Source organism: Eschrichtius robustus, chromosome 1, assembly GCF_028021215.1.
Source record: "Eschrichtius robustus isolate mEscRob2 chromosome 1, mEscRob2.pri, whole genome shotgun sequence".
NCBI classification, from domain to species: domain Eukaryota; kingdom Metazoa; phylum Chordata; class Mammalia; order Artiodactyla; family Eschrichtiidae; genus Eschrichtius; species Eschrichtius robustus.
Genome location: NC_090824.1, coordinates 91935621 through 91956332, shown reverse-complemented (window position 1 = coordinate 91956332; position 20712 = coordinate 91935621). Strand labels below are relative to the sequence as shown.

The window sequence follows — 20712 nt, the reverse complement described above, 5'->3', positions numbered from 1 at the left end:
CAGAATAAAGAAACCCTAAGGGCAGGAAAGTGGCTTATTTATAAAAGAGGCTATTAGAGCAGGAAGAGGAGAGAAGAGCTGAGGAGCACTGAGGCATGCTGGGGCAGGTTTTGACTACAGCACACGTTTAAAAAGTTGGGAGAAAAGATCAGTTGTGCTGTTAGAGTGGGGTGCTGAGGTGGTTCCTGTAAATTGCTCTCTGTGGGTCTACCCTCTACCCTCTCTAAGGCACTTGCCAGCCCTTTTGACAGTGGGGAGCTCAGAGGAGAGGAGATTTGGGGGAAGGGGTTTTAGGATGCCAGCATCTGTGCTCCCACTTCATCCTTAGGCTCACAGCCCCCTACACACACACACACAATTTGTCTGCTCCAGTCTTTTGATTTTTTTTCTTATTTTGGAAGAAGAGGTGTCACTTTGCCCCAAAGCAGTAATAGCTCTCCTACCTCCCAACCTCTAGTCCCCACACAGTGCCTTGCATTTCTCCAGGCTGAGACCTTCCGGGCCTGGGAGTCCCTGAACCCGCATGACGTGACTGACCATGGCCACCTGGACCAAGGTTGGGAGGCGCAAATGGGGAGACGGCTGAGGGAGCCAGAAACAGGAAAGCTAGAGGTGAGGTATGGGGCCAAACCTCTGCTCAGCTGGGCAGTGGGCAGAGGCCCTGGGCAGGAGGCCAGAAGTTCTCATGATGGTGGGAGAAATGAATCCCGTCCTGCCTGTTGATGAGCTGACAGGCCTTTTCCGCATTCTTGGTCATGCCAGGGGTGTCACAGATAAACACCCCGATCTTCTGGACCTGTTGGAGGAAGAAGTGAAGGCTAGCTCAGTGTTCAGAGGGAGGGCTAGCTCCATGTTCATGTTAAAGACCAGCAAGAGTCCTTGGTGAGGACCATTCCATGTTCCTGATGAAGGTTTGCTTCGTACCATGCATGGTGAGGGCTGCTTCAGTGTTTATAAAACTAACTCAATTTTGGTAGACTTGCTCTCTGTGCATCCAGCCTTTACCGTCTTCCAACGCATTTGCTAGCTTCAGGTGCAAGATCAGTGTTTCCAGTAGGGGCCAGGCTAATCAATGTCCAAGTTGAGGACAGTTTAGTGTCTCATTGAGGGCTAGCCCAGTTTCTTTGAGAGCGTGGCTAGCATAGTGTTCATGGTGAAGGTTAGCTTGGTGTCCAGGGGGAGGGCTGGACAGTATTGGTGGTAAGGATAACTCTGAGTTCATGGTGAGGACCAGCCCAACCACCGAGCCTTTCCTTCTGGACAGGGCATCACGGCTTCAGAGGTGGCGAGTCCTTGCTTCCTGCTTCCTCCCTTTGCCCCTCAGGGTGACCCACACCTCTCCCCTTCCATTCCGTTACCCCACCAATCTCCCTGGAGACGGATTCTCCTTCCCTTATGGAGCAGGTTTGGGAGCTTTGCTCAGACCCCAAACAATAAAGGTGAAGAAAACCTGAATATGGGGTGGGAACTGACCTGTGGGTGGACCTCCTGCAGAGAGTTGAAGAAGGGCTCGAAGGGGGGTCGGCCAAGGTGGCTGATGGAGCCCAAGCCCGTGAACAGACTCCGGTTCAGCACCTTCTGGAAGTGCCGCTCACAGATGTACTGGGGGAGGGAGTAGAGGAGGAAGGTCACAGCCAGGCAGGGCCAGGGTCAGCTCCTAGTCCAGATGGTGGTCCACCCACCTGCCTTGGCCATCCTTACCCTGTCAACCCACATACCCACTGAGCTGCCCTGCCTGGCCGGCCCTGACGTACCAGCATGGTGGTCCTGAGGTCAAACTTCTCAGCCAGCTGGGTGATGTAGATGTGCATGGACACCAGGTCCTGGTGGTCATTCTCCTCCACCTCCCGGATGATGTCAGCCAGCCACTCAAACTGCCGCTGGGTCCATGTCACCTAGACGAAGTAGATCTGGGGACAGGGCTGGAGCTTGGGACCCAGCTCATCTCACGCTCCCTACACCCCAGGAATCATCACACCAATAGAACTCTTCTGGTCTCTAGCAGCTTGTGCCTCTCCCCAGATAGCCTGGGCAGGTGGAATGTATGGGGCCACAGGGCCGTGCTCTGAGGCAGGAGATGGAGTTGCCCCAGGGCACAAAGCAGTGGAAGTGAGCAATAGCCTAGGGCCATGAGAAAGGACCCTGTCAAGTGAGCTGAAGGTCTGTTGAGGTGGGAAGCAGCTTTCTCTTGCGGAGCCTGACCTTCCACTCCCTCCAGTGGGCCCTGCTCAGGCTGCTAGGCTCCCAACCTACAGGCTGCCCAGAGGGAGAGGGTCCCGCTAAGGGGTATGTCACAGAACAGCCTCTGGGAAGACCCAGCTGGCTGCCTGGAGTGGATGGGCATGGGCTCAAAGAGAGACCAGGGGAATGGAAGCTGCCCGGGGGGACCCACCTCCAGCTTCTGATGGGGAGAAACGGGGCTGTGTGAGTTAAGAGGCAGAGACAGAGCTGGCACGGACAGAGGGGAAGGGGAGCTGTCTGTCACCCTCTGAGTGCTGACAGCATACAGGCTGGGCCTCTGCCCGCTGCATTCCTGTGGCCCTGACTCACCTGCCAGGCCCGGAGAGACAAGCAGGGGCCTGCCACCAGGGCCAGGGTGAGGCGAAGGGGCCTGGTGTGGAGGGGCCTCAGGGCCTGGGCTGTGTTCCTAGAGCCATCCAGGCCCGCCAGCCCTGCCTTGCTGCCTCCCCTCCTCTTCCTCTTGAGAGCAGAGCCAGTTTCACTTGTGCCCCACCCCAAGTGTGCCCTTCCCTCTCCCGACCCGAAAGTGCTTCAAGTGCTGGCTTCCTCTCCAACGCTGCCTGGAGGGCCTCTCAGAAGCACATCCTATGTGGGGCACCCCCTAACTGAGGGAAGAGCCTGGAAGGCATCAGTGAAACAACTCTGTCCCTTAGGGTCCAGGAATATCCCGACTCCCTTGCGGTCAGGCCAACTCAGCCCTTCCCAGACCAGGGAGGCCAAGGACAGAGGCAGGAGACAGGTTCAGATGGACACAGTGATAGGGAGCAGGGGGCCAGGGGCTGGTGGGAGGAGGGGACACTCACCTTCCTACAGAACACTTGGCAGCTGACTGATGACATGAAGACCAGGTCTTTGAGGATGGAGGCAAAGGGGGTGACCCCAATGCCCCCTCCCACCAGCACGGACACCTCAAACTTATGCCACTCCTGGTGGCCCTCTCCAAATGGTCCATCGAGGTACAGCTGCAGGGAGGGGAGTGGGTTTGAGTTAAGTTCGGCTACCACCATAGTTCTGAAGCCATATATGGGAGGCAGGGAAATGCAGGTAGGCTTATGGAGTGGGGAGTAGTGGGGGGCTTGTAGCATCATCTGGAAGAATCAGTCTCTGGACAGGGGAAGGGAGGAACACAGTGGGGAGTCTGGGGCAGCAGGACCGAGGCCTGCTAAGGGGCTGTGGGAGCATGTGGTGCGTCCGGCCTGGGTCTGGGCACCTTTGGATGTTTGGCACAGCTGTCACCCGTCGGGGGTGAGTAGGTCTCCCTGAGGCGGGTGGTCCAGGGCCCTGCTGCCCAGATGTGCAGGCTAAGCATGTCCTCGTGGGGCGCAGAAGTCAGGGTGAAGGGGTGGCACTCATTGGTCCCCAGAGCCAGGCAGGCGATCCGCACCCACTGTCCTGACTTGTACTCAAAGCCTTGGGGCCGCTGGAACTCGAGGTGGGTCACTCCTGAGGAGGAGAGGTAGGTGGGAGGCTGCTGTCCTGAACCCAGCAACAATGTGACCCCTAGAGAGTTCCCCAACCTGCAGCCTCAGCTCTGCTTTTGGAATATGACAGAGGAGGCCTCCCGCGATCAGAGGTCATTACTCCCCTCAGGCCACGTCTACCCTGAGCAGATGCTGGGCAGCACTGGGGCTGGTGGTCAGCAGGACAGGGAGCAGCCTGGCCTGGGCTCCTCCTCTGTTGTGAGAGAGGCTCAGGTCCCCTGGCAAAGAGCCTCTCTTACCAGCTCCCTCATCCCTACCACCTCAAGGACCCTGCTAACTCCACTGGGCCAGGCCAGGAGATTTCAAGGTCCAGGCTCTGCCCCTGGCCTGTCAGCTTCCTCAGTACCACCAGCCTGCTCCCCTGACAGCCTCTATGTTGGTACCTGAAGGCAGCAGCTCCGCCTTCACCACACTGATCTCCACCTTCTTCTGGCTCAGGCTCACCAGCTTGTCCCCCATATACATAAGTACTGGCACCAGGAAGAAGATGTGGAAACGGGGTAGCTGGATCAGAGCGAAGCTGCCATGGATGATGAGCTGGAGAGAGCAAAGAGTATAGCTGAGATCCAAGCCACACTCACAACAGGGTCTGACCCCTGCATCCTTTCCCAATTGGCCCATCCAATTCTCACCTCACCAGGTGCCATGTTCCTTCCAGGCTCCAAAACTTAACCTCTCCCAACCCATCCTCCAAAGCATTTATGTTAATGAGAGTATTTGCATCTTCCTGACACCATCCTAGATCAAGCCACCTGCACTCATGCACTCATGCGGTAGCCTCCTACTTGGTCTTCCACTGGGTTGCCCCACTGTGATCCATTTTCTCCAAGACAGACAGTGTGACATTTTAAAGTTTGTTTTATCACGTCATTCCCAGCTCAAAAGGCCTTAGATGATTTCCCATTGCACCACAAGGCCTTGCAATGTTCTGGCCTCTACCTGCCAGCATTTCCCCCTCCCTTTCTGCTTCAGGACTTTGCACCTGCTGCCCCCTCTGCTGGGAATGCCTTTCCCCTAGTTCTTCCCATCCATCTCATTTTTCAGGTCTCAGCAGAAACGCCACCTCCTCAGGCCTTCACCCAGCCCTCTCTATCCCTTCTCCCTGTTAACTCCCTTCACAGCATTGTCGTCAGCCGTGATACTTGTGTTCCTTCATCCACGGACATGTTTACTGTTGTTCTCCCACTGGACTGGAGGAGTAGGGACTGTGTCCATTTCATTTGCCACGACACTCTCAGCTCCAATCAGTTTCTGCCTGGCACGCGGTAGGTGCTCAGTAATTATTGAGTTAATGGAAGGAGTTTCCCCAATTTACCCGATCCCTTTGGAGACTAAGAACACCTAACCAGTCCTCCTTTTCCATGAAATAACTGACAGGTATTGTCCAGCTCCGGTCCTTTCTCCAACAAGCTGGTCTAATGTGGTCAGACACGACTTGCCCCCTTCTTCCCACTTGCTTGCTCCTGAGTATGGTCAGCCTGGCTCCCGCCTCCACGTCTTCTCAGGACCTGCTCACAGAGGGCTCACAAGTGACCAAACCCCGAGGTCTCCCTTCAGACTGCATTCGCTCCCACCCTTGGCAGCCTGTGGCTCTAGTCACCACCCCCGCCTTGCCACTTCTGCAACAGTGCTCTACTGGTTCTCTCTCTTTCCCTCTCTGGCTGTTTACTTTCTATCTCCCACACTGGCTCTGCTCCTTCTCCCACCCCCAATCCTGTGTGTTGCCCAAGCCTGATTTCCTCACCCTCTGCTCTTCTCTTTCTATGATCTCCCACCTGGCACAGCCTCTCAGCTGAGCCACAGCCCTTCAGCTGCAACTGCAGCCTGCACAGGTCCGCCATGTCCTGCCACCACCTACTGCCCTGTTGGCCATTCATAGCCAGGCCCATCTCCTCTGTGCCCCAAATATTCCATCATCATTCCCACCTCTGCACCAGTGTTCATACCTTTCTCCTTCATTTTTTTTTGGCCCAACCAGGGATTGAACCTGGGCCCTCGGCAGTGAAAGCACAGAGTCCTAACCATTGGACCTCCAGGGAAGTCCCTCATGCCCTTCCTTCCACCTGGAATGCTCAGTTCAGTTTCCACTCTGCCCTGTCAAACCTTAGCTTATCTCTCCTTAAGCTTAGCGCAAGTCCCACCTTCTCCCCAAAGTCTTCTCTAACCAGTTTGGCCCAAACAAAACTCCATTCAATGAGCTCTTCTAACGGACTGACTGGAACACTCAGCTCAGCAATTAATCCTGTATTATCTGTTCATTTTGATCATTTCACAGGCATGGCACTTATCTCTGCAGCAAATCCTCAGTTCCTGAGGGCAGAGCTTAGAGCCTCCCCCTGCTCTGCTGGGCCTAGCACAGAGCAAGTATAGACTAGACCCTCAACACACAACAGTTAAAGTGAACTCTGGTTCCTCATTCAGCTCTCCATTCCTCCAGCTGAGTGTTACCCAATTCTTGAAACTTTCCCCACAGAGCTAACTCAAACCTCCTCGGGCTCTTCTCTGAATTGGCTCCAGTTTTCCCAAGTTCCTCTCTCATTATGGAGCCCACGCCCACCCCCAAGGCTTTCTGAGAATCCAACCAGGCTGAGAACAATGTCAAGGTGACTTCATACTCCTTTGATAATACACCTTGCTCGGTGTTGGCTCTACCTTTAAACCACAAAGCTGCTGCAGGGTCATGGTTGACTGAGGAGCCTGGGGAACAGCCTGCCAGCTCAGTTTCTGCTGTGCTAACTCCACCCTCTACAGCCTGGATCAGGAGCCTGGACACCCTTCCCCAGGGTCTGCTCCACACTGGGGTCGTTTACTTGTAACTTCTCTTTCTGCCAGAGGTCAAGTGGCCATACCTGAGATAAACAGGAAGGCAGCAGGTGCTTTGGCTCTGATCTCCCCCCAAATGAGACGCTCCCAAGCTGCAGGGGCTAGGACTTCCCAGCAGAGGGGCCTGCACCTTTCTGAGCTGCTAACTTCCCTTCTGGATCCCCCAGTGATCCCCACAACTGGGGATAAATCAGAAACCGGTCTTGGTCTCAGGGAACCAGGCTGGCCACTCTTCTGGGTCTCCCATCTAGTTCAAAAAAGCTGCTTTATCACCAGAAACAAGACAATCATTTCCACCCCTAACAGAAACAGTAACCCAGATGCTAGGGCTCTACCCATTATCAGGAATGTTGGGAGGGAGGCATAAATTAGCCACAATTTCCAGAGAAACAAACGTCATCAGTTTTAGGAAACATCCTAAGCCCAGGCTGGATAGTCATCTTCAGAACCATGAAGTGCTGAGCCTCAAGCAGGATGGAAACAGATCCTCCTACCTACCAGTGAAGACAGACTGCACCCCAGCACCAGCCTGACCCAGGCAATGATGACCTTTCTCCCCTGTCTCAGGACAAAGGAGACCCCTGTGTGCAGTTCTGCCTGGAGCCAGGTGAAAGGGCAGCCATCTGGGCTCTGCACTTCTTGAATGCTGGCAGCCAAGCTATCATCAATGGGGACATCAGAGCATTGGGACTTGGTTTAACTTCTCAGCAAGGCCCTCAGGGTGCCCTTCGGGGAAATGCCTGTGTCTGTGAGAAAGGCAGGCCAAGTAGAGCCATGACATAGGGGCATAGATCAGAGTCATCTCTGGAAATAGCCAGCTGAAGCAGCTGAGGATAAAGCCAGGGAAAGGTGAAAAGGGAACAGGAGAGAAGAAGGGAGGGAATGTGAAAGAAGAGAGGCAGGGGCCCAGGTTAAGAAGGAAAGGGGAGAGGTGGAGTCTTAAAAATCCATTTTATCAACAGTCCAATGAAGACATTTTGAGCGAGTTCATTAACTTTACAGGTGGCACTTAGCTAGCTGGATGGGGTGGCTAACACCCCAGAAAACAGGATCAGAACAAAAGTGGCAGAACCTATTTAAGGTAAGTTTCTCTTTAAGAAGGTGACGCTCCCTTGAATGCAGACAGTCCACCCAAGAGCCCAGACCACCACCCAAAGTAGGGAAAGATTGGCTGGGCAGAAATGATGTGGGGTGTCTGGAAGGAATGCAGATCAGCCTGGTAAGCCTGCTACTACAAATCCCATGCCAGGGAGTCAGTCTTCCAAGTGCTGCATATTGGGTCAGCCTACCTGAGAGCCCCATACTATAATCTCCACCTTTTGAGAGAGACACGGAGAAGTGAAGAGGATACTTGAAATAACTAAGGGGATGGAGAACTGATGTCTCAGGCATCACTGCCTCCCTGGAACATCTGCCCAGACTCCGCTGGCCTGGTTCACAGCCAAAAGCCCTCACCAGCACGTAGAGCAGAATGTAGAGGTGGTGGGTCAGCCAGAAGCCCTGGAAGCTGCGGCGCCGGAAGTGGTGGGAGGCGAAGATGTACATGATGGCGAGAACCAGGAACAGCATGACCCCTGTGAGACCTGCAAATGAACATGGGGTGAAGGACAGAGGAGCAGGGCCTCACAGAGGGGGCTGTTCTGAGGCTGCCAGGGTCCCCTCTCCACTCCACAGCTCCAGGCAGGGGGCGGAAAGCCCAGCATCCTTCCCTCTTCCTCTCTCCGACACCACTGATCACAGGTACCTTTCATCTCAACAGACCCTACTTGTCCTTCATGGACCTTGTCACGATTGTTAGTTTTCAAGCACCTGTGTCATTACTTGTTTTACGTCTGTCACTTTCTTGATTCTCAGGTCCACAAGAACAGGGACCAGGCTAGGCTAGTTCACCACTGCACCTGAGTGCCTAGTGCAGGGCCTGGCACACCATGGGCCTTATGGACATGTGTGCTGAATGAATGAATGTACAGGGCAGCTGCTCTGAGCCCTCTGGGTGTAACTCTGGACATTGTAGGCCCTGCCATCAGGGAGTCAAGGCTTGGCCAGCATTCCAGCTGCACTCTACCTGGCAGCCACAGCACCAAGCATGAGCACTGGCACCGTTAGTGAGCGAGTGGGACCACACTGTCGCTGCTCATCACCAGAGCCCCCCTGGATCTGGCCCAGACCTGGTGGGAGATCCCTCCTCTCAAAGGGGATCCCAGGCTAGGGGTGCACAGGAGGGCAGTACTGGAGCCATTCCAGATAACGGCCCCTCAAGTGATCAAGGAGGAGAGAGGCAGAAGTGAAGAAGATTAGAGCCCTGTAGTGTGGAAAAGTAGAGGTTAAGAAGGGATCTAGCCAAAGCCTGTAAAGTCCTGAATGGAGAGAAGGGCATAAACGCGGCCTGATCCACTAAACCCCAGTGTGCAGGAGTTAGCAAGCACTCTCTGAAGTTCAAAGCCGATCGTTTTAGGATTTAAAGAAAAATACAAAACAACACGCTGTGTTTCACAGAAAGGAGTGTAGAAAACGTGTTACCCCAAGGAGGGAACTGAGTGAAAATATAAATAGCTTCAAGAAGCATTTGAATAGATTCACAACTAATAGCTCTAAAATGGGTGATTATGGGGAGTTAGGAATATGCCCCTTTAACAGCTTGTCAAGACAGACTACAGAATGGAGGGGGAGAGGGGGAGGGGGTGTCCACCAGGCTCCACAAAGAGCCTGGTCCCTCCCCTATGCAGCTGGGGCATAGCATTCCTCAAAGTCACTGTCATGGTAGGTGTGTGTGTCGGGGGTGGAGGGGTGCACTCCCATTCCTCAGAGGGAGGGACTAGTTCAGAACTGGGGCAGAAGCCCAGCTAAGCTCCTGAGAGAAGGCCTGGAATGCAGAGTCTCCTACTGCCTGGGAGAGCGCTCAGGGCAAGGGCAGAGCCTGGCTCACCGTGAAGGCTATGAGGGCCGAGTGAGAGCGACTGGGCTGCCTGTGGCAGATAGAACCCAGAGCCTGGAACTCAGAGCCAGGCCCAGAAATTCACGGAGCAGAGAGGGCTCTCACCTCGCACGGTCTGGAAGAACTACCAGTAACACTTCTGGGGGAACTCGGACCTGAGGGTTAGGGAAAGCAAGGACGGATCCTGTGAGGAGATGTCTGGGACCTCCAGAAAGGATTCTCCAGAGAGGACCAGAGCCAGACAGAGTCAGAGCTGAAGATCAGCCCCTGACTGAGCTCCCCTCCGGAATCCCTAACAATTCACTGGATCCTGCAATCAGGGCATAGGAAAGAGGGCCCAGCCTCTTCTAAGTACTCTCAGCTAGGACCTGCCAGGGCGCCCTTAGAAAGGGAGGAGGCAGACTCTGTCTGCAAGAGTAAGAAGGGACTGTGACCGTGTCGTCAGGCAGGCTCAGAGCAGGAAAACAGTGTTCCAGTTTCTCTATCTGGTGCTACAGCTGGGGACTAGAAGCCAGAAACCCTGCCTGGCCCAGGGCTCCCGCCCCTCCACTCGGCTGCCTCCATGGCTGTGGCCGTGGACAAGGAGCCAGGGGCCGGCTAGGCCGTACCAGGTCATACTCCTTGCAGATCCTGAGCAGCAGGGCACGGCGTCCGCGGTTGCTGGACAGGATGAGGTGGACCTGCTGCGGGGGCCTCAGCTGGACGGTGCGGAGCACGGAGAGCCTGCCATCCACCACGTGGATCTGCCCGGGCTGCAGGTGCACGAGCACAGGCCGGCAAGGCTCCTTGCAGCCCTGCCATTCTGAGGCTGGAGAGAGACAGGGCTGGGTCAGCTGGGGCCCCCTGCCTCGGGGAGGAAGAGGCCGGCTCAGGGCTGGAGGAAGACCAAGGCCTCTAAGCTCCTTGTCCTTTCTTGGGTCCTGAAGGTCATCCCCTCCCCGACAGTCCTGCTGTGCCTCTAGCCCGTGAGAAGCGTAATAACTACCACGTCCTGAGTGTTTACTATGTGTCCAACACTGTACCAGGTGCTTTGCATGAACTGCTTTATTTAACCTTCATAAATCTATGAGGTAAGTGCTATTATTATGTTACAGATAAGAAAAAATAGGTTTAGAGAGATTAAAAAGTTTGCCTGAAGTCCAGTAGCCCGTAGGGGTGGAACCAAGATTCTAATCCTCAATGAGTGCGACTCTAGACCTTCATTAATGACTTCTCTGTTGCCTGAAATTCCAGTGTGAGACACCACAAAGCAGCAGTTCTCGGGAATTTGTGCATCACAGTAAGCCTGTGAAATGTAGGCAGGGTCCCGTGACTCCTCCCCGCGAGTCAGTCACATTCTCTTTTTTTAGGACCATTAGGAGGAGCTAGGGAGGATGGAGGACTCCTGGTCCAACTTCTGCCTAATGCCCCTGTGGCTCTTCCTGCCTGCCCTGGCCTGCCTGGAGGCCTAGAAAAGGGAGGCCTTTGCCTGAGGCTGCTGAGGGAGGTGGGGGATGTAGCCTGGAGTCACGTCCTCCCCACCCGCACCCTGGCCAGCCCCAGGCCTACCTTTCATGCTCCCCACGAACTTCTCAGACATGCTGCTCTGGCGGCTCTGGCCCTGGAGCCTCTTTAAATATCTCCTCCAGAGCTGGGCAACAATCCAGGCACTGAGCAGGCTCACTGAGAGGGCAGAGGCAGCGGGATGCTCAGAGGAAGGTGAGGGTCTGGAGAGATCAGTGGCTTCTTTCCCAGGCTCCTTTCCTTGGCAAGACTCCCTGCTTTCCCCACCTCTTAGGTTACCCATTCAATTGTCTCAAACTATGAAGCTCCCTTGGGGGGAGCTGCTTTGCATCCCATGGGAAGCTTTGGGTAGCATCTAAGGTGCCTGCCCAGCCTCCTCTGCTTCCATCACTCAGATCCCTTTCCAGCCAAAAACTGAGGCCAGAGTCCTTGTGCCAGAGACTGGACCCACTCTGCCAGTCTGCAGGTCGACCCACACACAGCCATGGCAAAGACTAAGTCCCAAGCCTTTGCCCCAGTAACTACATCCCAGCCCTGGTTCTCAAGCAGGGATTTGCCTCTGACAGTTTCCCAGGCCCAGGCTCCTGCAAATTGCTGTGGATTGTGGATTGCCCATGGCTCCTGACCAATCTGGGCCCTTCAGGGGACCCCAGAAGAATAGGAAGACATTTCTCCCTGGAGCTGACTTACGTGCAGGTTAGACACTTCTCATGTCCCTCCTGCTCTGATGTTTTCTTCATCTGCTCAGAGGAACAGTACTCTGCATGGTTGGTTGGTTGTCATAGTTGGAAACACTCCAACCCCACCACCCAGCTTACACCTCTCACCCAGCCCCACCCTGCCCATCATTTTTACCCAGGGGGAAGCAGCACAGGATCCCGATGGTGACCCCGAAGCCAAATCCACTGCCTTCAAAATAGGCCCGCATGACGGGGGGAGCACAGGCTGGCAGGCCCTCTGTGCTGAGCTGTCTTGGCTGCGGGCAGGGGTCTCCTGGGGAGACAGAGGAAGCTACAGGCCTAGGGGTGCTGGGCCACAAGTTTTAGGACAGGATCACTGAGGAGGTTAGGGTGGTAGAAAGAGTTCTGGGGAGCAGAGGGGAGGGGGCTTCTTACCCCTGCCATTGTACCAAGAATGTGGCATCTGCCTACTAGGGTAACAGGTGGAATAAAAAATGAAGCTCAACCTGTCTCTCCATCACACGTACATATGTACACACACACACACACACACACACACACACACACACACACACACACACAGCCCTTCCTTTCCTCATCACTGCAGTGGGATTAGATATCCTTAGGATAGTCTCACTGCACTCGGCCCTCCTAATATTACAACCATCCTGGCCAAATGTGAGCCTCCTCACCAGGTCTCTCTGCGTCTCAGTCCTGCCCTCGCTTGGGCACCTGGTGGAATTGTGCAGAAGGGACCGTACATAGCTGTATGTGGTCACCTTGGTGCCCAGAACCAAAGTTCCCAAGGGCAGAACCATAGCTCACGCCCCCCTTGGAGTCTACTATCCAGCCACACTGAACCGAGCCCACAGCTGAGGAGGGATGAGGCACCAGATCCCAAACCCTGCCAAACGGCCCCCTGGCCACTCACCAGCATGCCAGAAAAAGACGTTGGGCTGCAGGGCACCAGGGTTCACGTTGGTGACAGCTACTAGAACATCCTGTAGGGAAGTGTTTCTGATCTCTGCAATCTCTTTTTCAGAGAACAGCCTGGGGGTGGGAGAGGTGGGGAGAGGTGGGGAGCTGTTGAGGTGGGAGAGAGATGCAGGCTCCCAGGCCCAGGAACCCAGATGCAGGAAAAGATTCAGAGAGCTTGGGGAGGGAGGGGTGGGCCAGCTGGGAATCAAGGGCCCATGGGGCTGTCTACAGGCAGAGGGTCTGCGGCCCAGGCCGAGGTAGGGTCTGAGGTGGGAACCCAGGCAGGCCTCACCCATTCCTGCTGTTCTCAAACCAGTAGCGGTCGCCATCCCGCAGTCGCACAAACTGATCGAGGACAATGGCGCTGAAGAGGGGTCCAGGGTCCCCATGGCTCTCCAGGAGCCCCCCGGGGAGTAGCTCCAGCCGGGACAGGTCCTGGCTGTACAGGGCAGCTGTGGCCTCCAGCACCTGGGGCCAAGAAGGGACAGGAGTGAGTGCAAAGACCCGGTACCTGCCCTCCGGCCAAGAGGTTGCTCCCAGAGATCAGCCCCAGGGATAATCATAATAAATGACAGGGACAAGTCATCACTTATTATGCCCTGGGCACTGCTCTGAGTGCTCTCTGTAAGTTAACTCATTTATGAGAGCTCTCTCACAGATTCAGCTGCTTATTTTATATAGCTGGAATAAAACAGACAGTCAGTCCCCTATGTTACTTGTTCTTGAAAAGGTATGAAAGTTGAAGAGTCAAAATCAGCACAAAAGTTGAATCGTAGAATGATGTGTTAGAAAGTTTCTATTCTTTAGAGGTTAAAAAAAAGTTTTTGAAAATCAAATCCCTGCATATACATTGCCTTTTAGAGACAGTGTTCAACAGTATATGAGCAGTGTTGTCTACCTGACCTTTACTTTAGTTCTTTTCTCCACTATATATATATATATATATTTGGCTGAGTTGGGTCTTCATTGCTCTGCACGGGCTTTCTCTAGTTGCGGCAAGTGGTGGCTACTCTTCGATGCGGTGCGCCGGCTTCTCATTGCGGTGGCTTCTCTTGTTGTGGAGCACGGGCTCTAGGTACGTGGGCTTCAGTTGTTGTGGCACTTGGGCTCAGTAGTTGTGGCTCACAGGCTCTAGAGCACAGGCTCAGTAGTTGTGGCTCACGGGCTTAGTTGCTCTGTGGCATGTGGGATCTTCCTGGACCAGGGCTCGAACCCATGTCCCCTGCACTGGCAGGCGGATTCTTAACCACTGCACCACCAGGGAAGCTCTCTCTACAATATAAATAAGCACTTGACCAGCTCAATTCCAATGAGGCCCAACTGAAGTTAAAGATTCTTTTTTAAAATATTTTTTAAGGGCTTCCCTGGTGGCGCAGTGGTTGAGAATCTGCCTGCCGATGCAGGGGACACGGGTTCGAGCCCTGGTCTGGGAAGATCCCACATGCCGCGGAGCGACTAAGCCCGTGAGCCACAATTACTGAGCCTGCGCATCTGGAGCCTGTGCTCCGCAACAAGAGAGGCCCGCGCACCGCGATGAAGAGTGGCCCCCACTTGCCGCAGCTAGAGAAAGCCCTCGCACAGAAACGAAGACCCAACACAGCCATAAATAAATAAATAAATATATATATATTTTTAAAAATTTATTTATTTATTTATTTTTGGCCACGTTGGGTCTTCGTTGCTGCGAGCAGGTTTCTCTATTTGCAGTGAGTGGGGGCTACTCTTCGATGTGGTGCGTGGGCTTCTCATTGTGGTGGCTTCTCTTTGTTGCGGAGCACAGGCTCTAGGTGCACAGGCTTTAGTAGTTGTGCCACGCGGGCTCAGTAGTGGCGCACTGGCTTAGCTGCTCCATGGCATGTGGGATCTTCCCAGACTAAGGCTCGAACCCGTGTCCCCTGCATTGGCAGGTGGATTCTCAACCACTGCGCCACCAGGGAAGTCCAAAGTTAAAGATTTGCTACCTTTGGCATAGCTGGTGATTCCTATCTACCTATTGATTTTATGAAAGGTTACAAGTCTCATGTACATTATCACTTCTTTATAGCCTTTAATTCTCCACTTTCCAACAATGTTATAAAATACTAAGGGCAAACACAATAAAATAGGCACCCACTTGTAGAAACAATACTGTGCCAAGATGTTAAGGCAGCCAAAACTGGTCTGTTGGCTGGCAGGCAATGTCATTTGCCCAGGGAATAGCTCAGGGTATGACAGCTGACTCCCCAAAAGCAGCTTGAACATTGGTGCATGAAAGTACAGTTTGTTCCTGAGTCAAGGACCTTCTAAACCCATTTAGGGAGTTGTTGCGAAGAGTAAATGAGATGAACCCTATTAAGTGCCTGGCATGCAACAGATGCTCAATAAACATTCGCTGGATCTGCACAGTCACAGAGTCTAAAGCCTAATCCTGGTGGTCTGGTAACCTCCATCCTGGTGTGTGATACTGGGAAAAGCCACCTGGGTGGGCCCTGCCCCTCTCACCAGGTGCTTGTCTCTGATGCATGTGTTTCGCCGCCCATCTTCCGTGTCTCAAGCCAGTGTGCCCTGGACCTCCCACCCTGCCCTCTGGGTCCTGACCCCTCCTCACAGTGCCATCACTCCGGAAGAGTGCAGGGTTGACATCCTGCCATCTGGTAACTGGAGGCAGGCCCAGTGTTGCCCTGGCCTTCGTGTAAGAGGGCAGGCCTACATCCCGGCCCCGCTGCAGGCAACTGGCCAGGTGGTCTGTGCGGGAAAACTTCAGTGGCCCAGGCCAGAAATCTGGGGATGAGATACCAAGTCTGAGGGAGCTCCTCTAGCCCATGCCCCAGGCTCCAATCAGCCCCAGGGGGACCTGAGCCATACAGAGGGAGCCATGGTCAGCAGGTCAGAAGCTCTCTCAGCAGCGAGAGAGTGCAGGCTCCCAGCCCTGGGCACCCCTCCCTGCCCAACTCTGGAGCTCCAGCTGAACTTCTTCCCAGGGGCCAGGCATACACAGCCTGCAGGGACAGCCTCAGCCTCACCTCATACGTCCTCAACCACCACATGGTCCTCTCGCTCAGCGATCTGGGAGGCCATGCCCAGCAGCAGCGAGTCCACATCTTCAGCTCTTTGTAGGTTTGGGTGCTTTGGGGGTGGGGAGAAGAGAGGGGCATGGCTAATGAGGCCAGCGGTTGGGCAGCCAGGCTCCCTCAACCTCACAGTTCATGTCCTGGGCCCACCGAGTCCTGCTATTTGCTCCCAAACTGCGGGGCCATTGCTCCTCTACAGGTTGATTCCCCACTCAGGGTGCGCAGTGTCCCCATCCAAAGCTCATGCTGCTAGGACACAGGTCTCCACAAGCACAAGGAACCGAAAACTTTGCTTCTATTTTAGGAAACTCGACGGTATGGTTGACAAAGGCACTAGATCTAGGTCTTGGTCCTTGCTCAGTTAGTAACCAGCTGTGTGACAGGACCTCTCCGAACTCAGTGTCCTGCCCTTAATAAAAAGGGCCTTAGGGATTAATCAAATAAAATAAGTAAAATAATAAAAAGGTATTAGCAGGACACTGAGGTCTCTTTCATCTCAGCTCCATGACTGATTCTATGCTTGCCTCTTCCCTCTTTCCTCCCACCGCCTTCCCCCTTTATGAACACTCTACACAAAGTGTCTGATTTTGCTTTAAATTAATGGTCAACGCTCTTTACCCATATTGGCCTGGACAGATGATTCCTGGTAATCTCTCAGAATTCCTCTCTCCACCTTGCCCTCCCCACACGTTCACATTCACACACTGCCCTGGTGTGTCTAACTGGGAAGTTTCCTTGGGGGCTGGGATGGCTGGGGTACTCCATTGCCTACAGGGGACCCAGAGATGTCAAGGAAGAAGGAAAACCTAGAAGGGAGTGATAGATGTAGAGCCACATCTGCACAGGCCCCTGCTGTGCCTCACACAGCCCTGAGGTGGGCATGGAGGACTGACGTTTGACGGTGTATAGCTACCTGGTCATCTCAGACAGTTGGTAGGGGAGATGGCTGGGGTGCCCCAGACTGCTTCTTCTACCCCAGCCCATCCCAGCTGGCTGCCTCAGTCCTACTGCCCCCCTTCACCACACACCCTCAAACACAAACACACACACACCACAACACACACACACCCACATATGTGTCCCCAGCCCTGACCTCTCGGCTCCAGTAGCTATTGCAGACCCGGAGAGCTCTGGAGACACTTGAGTTCCTATTGATGACCCCCTGGAAGTGGCAGCTGGCATTTCTGAAATGCAAGGAGCAGGTTAGTGGTGACCGAGGCTATGAAGCCCTAATGTCAGGCATCAGCTCTGGTCTCCAAGGCTAGAGCCAAGGGCCCAGGCTATTGCTTCCTTGAGGTGGTGTATGGTCAGGGTAGGTCCTGAACAACCTGAATTTTTGGAAGGCCCCTCTCCCCACATCAGACCAAACGTCTAAAAGTGTACCCCCTATTTTACCATGTTTCATTCTCTCTCTCCTTCTTCTCTCTCTCAATAGATAAAGAGAGATAAACTCTCAACTCAAAGAAAAAATGCACAACATAAGAGTTGTGAGTTTCAATTTTATTCAGGAACCTTACTGAGGACTATAGGCCAGGAAACAGCCTCTTAGTAGCTCTGAGGGGACTGCTCCAAAGAGGTAGGGGGAGAACCCAGTATATATAGGATTTGGGCTAGGGAATGGGTGCAGTCAAACATACATCTCTGTGAAAGGTTACTGCTGGTTACAAAGATCAGATACCTCAGTAAATGGTTTTTGTGTTTTTCTGTGTATGGGAAGATGTAACAATCTGGGTCCATTAAAATTTTTTCCTGAGATATCTCTGTCTAAGGGGTTTGTTTTCCCAAAGCACCGAGTGTCTTATCCTGTTTTTTGTCCCGAATTCCTTTTCAGGGTGTACTGTTAGAAGGCGACTGCAGTGGCTAATGACCTGATCCTTGTAGAACTGGATGGTGTGCAACATTCCTTATATATATTTTTATATATGTAAATTAAAACATTTTAAAAAGGATTATTAATTGTTCTTTTGAAATTGCTTGTCTATGGATAACTCAATTACTACAATTTATTGGCCATCATCAGCCATATCCAGAAATTGGTCCAGAGTAAAAATAATCTAATCCATGAACTGTTTTAACTTATAATGCAGTTGTAAAAAAATAGACGGCCAAGCTTTATTTTATATACTTTTAATTTAATATGTATATTTTTAAGTTTCCTTTTCATTATTTTGGAGTCAATACTTTTCTTCAGCTCTCACACATTTTTATTGTAATTCCCTCCAAAGGCTTATAAGCCCCGCTTCCTGTCCTTATAGCTAAAAATATCCCCAGTGTAGTGTCAACACCTGAGGTTCAGACCTGGGGGCTTTGTGACTCACCCTCTGAACCTCAATTAGCCCGTCTTTAATTGGAGGATTAATATCTAAACCAGCTGCAGAAAAGTGGACATTAAGGTGCTCAAAAACCACAACGATGTATCTTTTTAAACAACTGTTGTTCTTCTTTCCCTCCATATTCACTGTTCCCTGGGGAATGGGCACACTTCTGATTGATAAGCCTGTCCTGAGGGCTCCTGAGGCAGATTTTCTCAATATACACCACCCCTCCAAACACACAAACATCTGAGCCCCTCGCTCACCTCATGTAGACGCCAGGGGGCACCATGGTGGAGAAGAACTGCTCAGAGGCCGCCAGGAACTCCGGAGAGATGCTGGGGTCCAGGAAAGGGCGGTACTCTGTCCACAGGGGTAAGAAGAGAAGTAGGCTCTTTAGCCTCACACACTCTCGTCACATGTACCCACCTGTCTTCTTTGTCCTATGGATCCTGACCCCCTCGCCCTCCCCAAACCCCCCTCAGCCCAGGTGTTCCCCCAACTCCCTCACCTGTGTAATTCGGCGGTGCTTGCTGCAGGAAGCTGGGCAGCCACTCATACATCGCGATGTTCTGAGGGTCAAGAGAGGGGGAAATGGGAGGCCAGCGCTGGAGCAGCCAGGCCACGAGGGCTCTGAGCTCAAGGAAGGCTTAGGTGGGAGACGAGGAGCAGGCAGCGGCAGTCACGGGAGAGACACTCAAACAGGAGAGGGGTGGAGGTTCCCGTTGCCCACGAGGAACGAGGGCAGGGGGGAGGGGCAGCTAAATAACAATCACGAGAAAACCTCTGGTATAAGTGGCGTTTTGCCTCCTTATCACTCTCAGGGGCTTTCGCTAGACATAGCTGTCTGGGGAGGGGTGCTGCTGGGTGGGCTTGTCCAAGGATGGAGGGCTGTGCGGGGCAGCGGAGTCTCCCGGGGACCGGGGTGCGGGGGGGAGGGCCGCGCGACCGACCTGGTAGGTGGCGATGACCCTCTTGCGCGCGTGCTGGAACAGCTCCTCGTCCCCCCAGAGCGGGTGCTGGCGGGCCAGCCTCTGCGCCCACAGGTTGTGGTAGCGGAACCAGAGCAGGCCCAGCGCCTGCAGAAAGGGCTCGCGGTTCCCTCGCTCCGCCCCGAAGGCTGCCCGCGCCGTAGGGACGCAGGGGAGGAGTTGAGCGCGGATGGGCCCGAGGGGGGCGCACCTCGCCGGACCTCGCCCGCGCCCCCGCCGCCTCACCGTACAGCCCCCGGGGCCCGCGCCGTCCCGTGGCGGGGTCGGGCGCCGTCCACATACGCAGCGGGTCCTGCGCGTCCCGGGGGAAGGCGGCGTCGGGCCCCGACGCCAGCTGCCCCCCGGAGAAGCTCCGCAGCTCGTCGCTCCCGTCGCCTCGTTGGTCTGCGGGGACACCGGGAGGCTGAGCTGGGGGTCGGGTGGCCGAGGCGGCTCAGGGCGGGCAAGGGCCGGGCGGCCGTTGCGGGTGTGCTGGGTATGGGAGCCTCTCCTCAGCTGCCTCAGGTCCCGCCCCCGCCCCACCCCCAGGCGCCTGCCCCGCCCACCAGGTCCCGGGGGTTGCTGGGGCTCTGTCCGGTCTCCGGGTCCCAGCGGCTCCTCTGGAAGGAGAGCACCACGTCCCCGCTCTGGTCGCGATCGAACACGGGGTCTCCGGGCGGGATGTGGATGTTGAGGAACTCGGCCGGGCAGCCAGGCTTTTCCACGCTCACCAGGTCCGAGAGCACGTGGTAGCCTGCCCGCAATGGGGGAGGGCGTGGGAGGGCCAGCTGAGGGCCACTGAGCCGTGTATCTAGACCCTCCCACCCCCTTCCCTTGAAGCTTCAAAAGACTCAGAAGCCATTATGGGCAAGTGTAAGCCTTGATCTCCCCACCCCTTCCCAAGCCTTCGTCCAAACTGTTTTCGTTGTAAGTTTGGTCTTCTCCTTGGTAACTGGGAGGTGCCCAGTGAATGTGCCTAAGCAATAGGGCTGGCAGCACCAGCTCCAACATGCTGCTGGGAGCAGCCTGCCCAGAGGGCCTGCCAGCCTAAGTGGGACGCTGGACACTGGAAAGCAAGTGTGGGCACCATGGATGGCCGGCAGGAGCTGAGCATTATGGCTGGGAGCCAACAACCCACAGTCACTGCAGTCAGGCTCACCTGGCACCCCCATTTTGCTGGCCCACCCCCAGCCCTCTTACCAGAATCAGAACCCTGCCCTGAACCTGTCCTAGGAGCCACAGGGGCAGAGTGAGAACAGAGCCCCCCCAAGAGTACCTACCAGATTATTTCCATGCTCCTCCATCCCCACTCCCATCAACAACTCAAGGTGGCGCAGATTTATGCCTCCCCCAAGCAGATGTTCTCCCCCTGCTCCCACCCCTACCCCACCCCATTGCCTCCTCTTCCATCTCTCACCCCCTCTCTCAGACCCTCCATCACTCTCTCTCTCACTCCCTGACTCCCCGCCTCAGACACAGAGGTGTCCAGCTGACCCCACTGGCCTCCCTTCCCCAGAGGTTGAGGCTCTCACGGAAGAAGACCCCCAGCACTGTGCGGTTTCGCAGGGAGGCCTGCCCTGTGGGGTCCCTCATGGCTGTGTTGCTAAGTGCCCGGGGGTTGGGCAGGTGAGGCTCTCGGAAGGGCTGGTACCCACCATCTGCATAGCTGGCTGGGACGAGGCGCTGCAGCCGAGAGCCTAGAGTAGGAGGGGTAGCGACAAGGATGAATCCTCAGGGG

General features: G+C 54.6%; 1 protein-coding gene across 1 annotated transcript; it reads right to left on the bottom strand.

Moving 5' to 3' along the window:
- Positions 1 to 399: 399 nt before the first annotated feature.
- Positions 400 to 19425, bottom strand: LOC137761961 (dual oxidase 1-like). The gene is given in 21 exon segments (XM_068539197.1): positions 400 to 796; positions 1474 to 1602; positions 1755 to 1910; positions 3045 to 3203; positions 3452 to 3684; positions 4106 to 4259; positions 8001 to 8128; positions 9586 to 9699; positions 9849 to 9888; positions 10089 to 10288; positions 11029 to 11142; positions 11839 to 11976; positions 12595 to 12713; positions 12934 to 13109; positions 15229 to 15401; positions 15644 to 15746; positions 16785 to 16875; positions 18270 to 18366; positions 18515 to 18575; positions 18957 to 19123; positions 19221 to 19425. Coding segments are annotated over 21 exon segments (2766 nt in total). The 5' UTR covers positions 19276 to 19425; the 3' UTR covers positions 400 to 637.
- Between the last annotated feature and the right edge of the window lie 1287 nt (positions 19426 to 20712).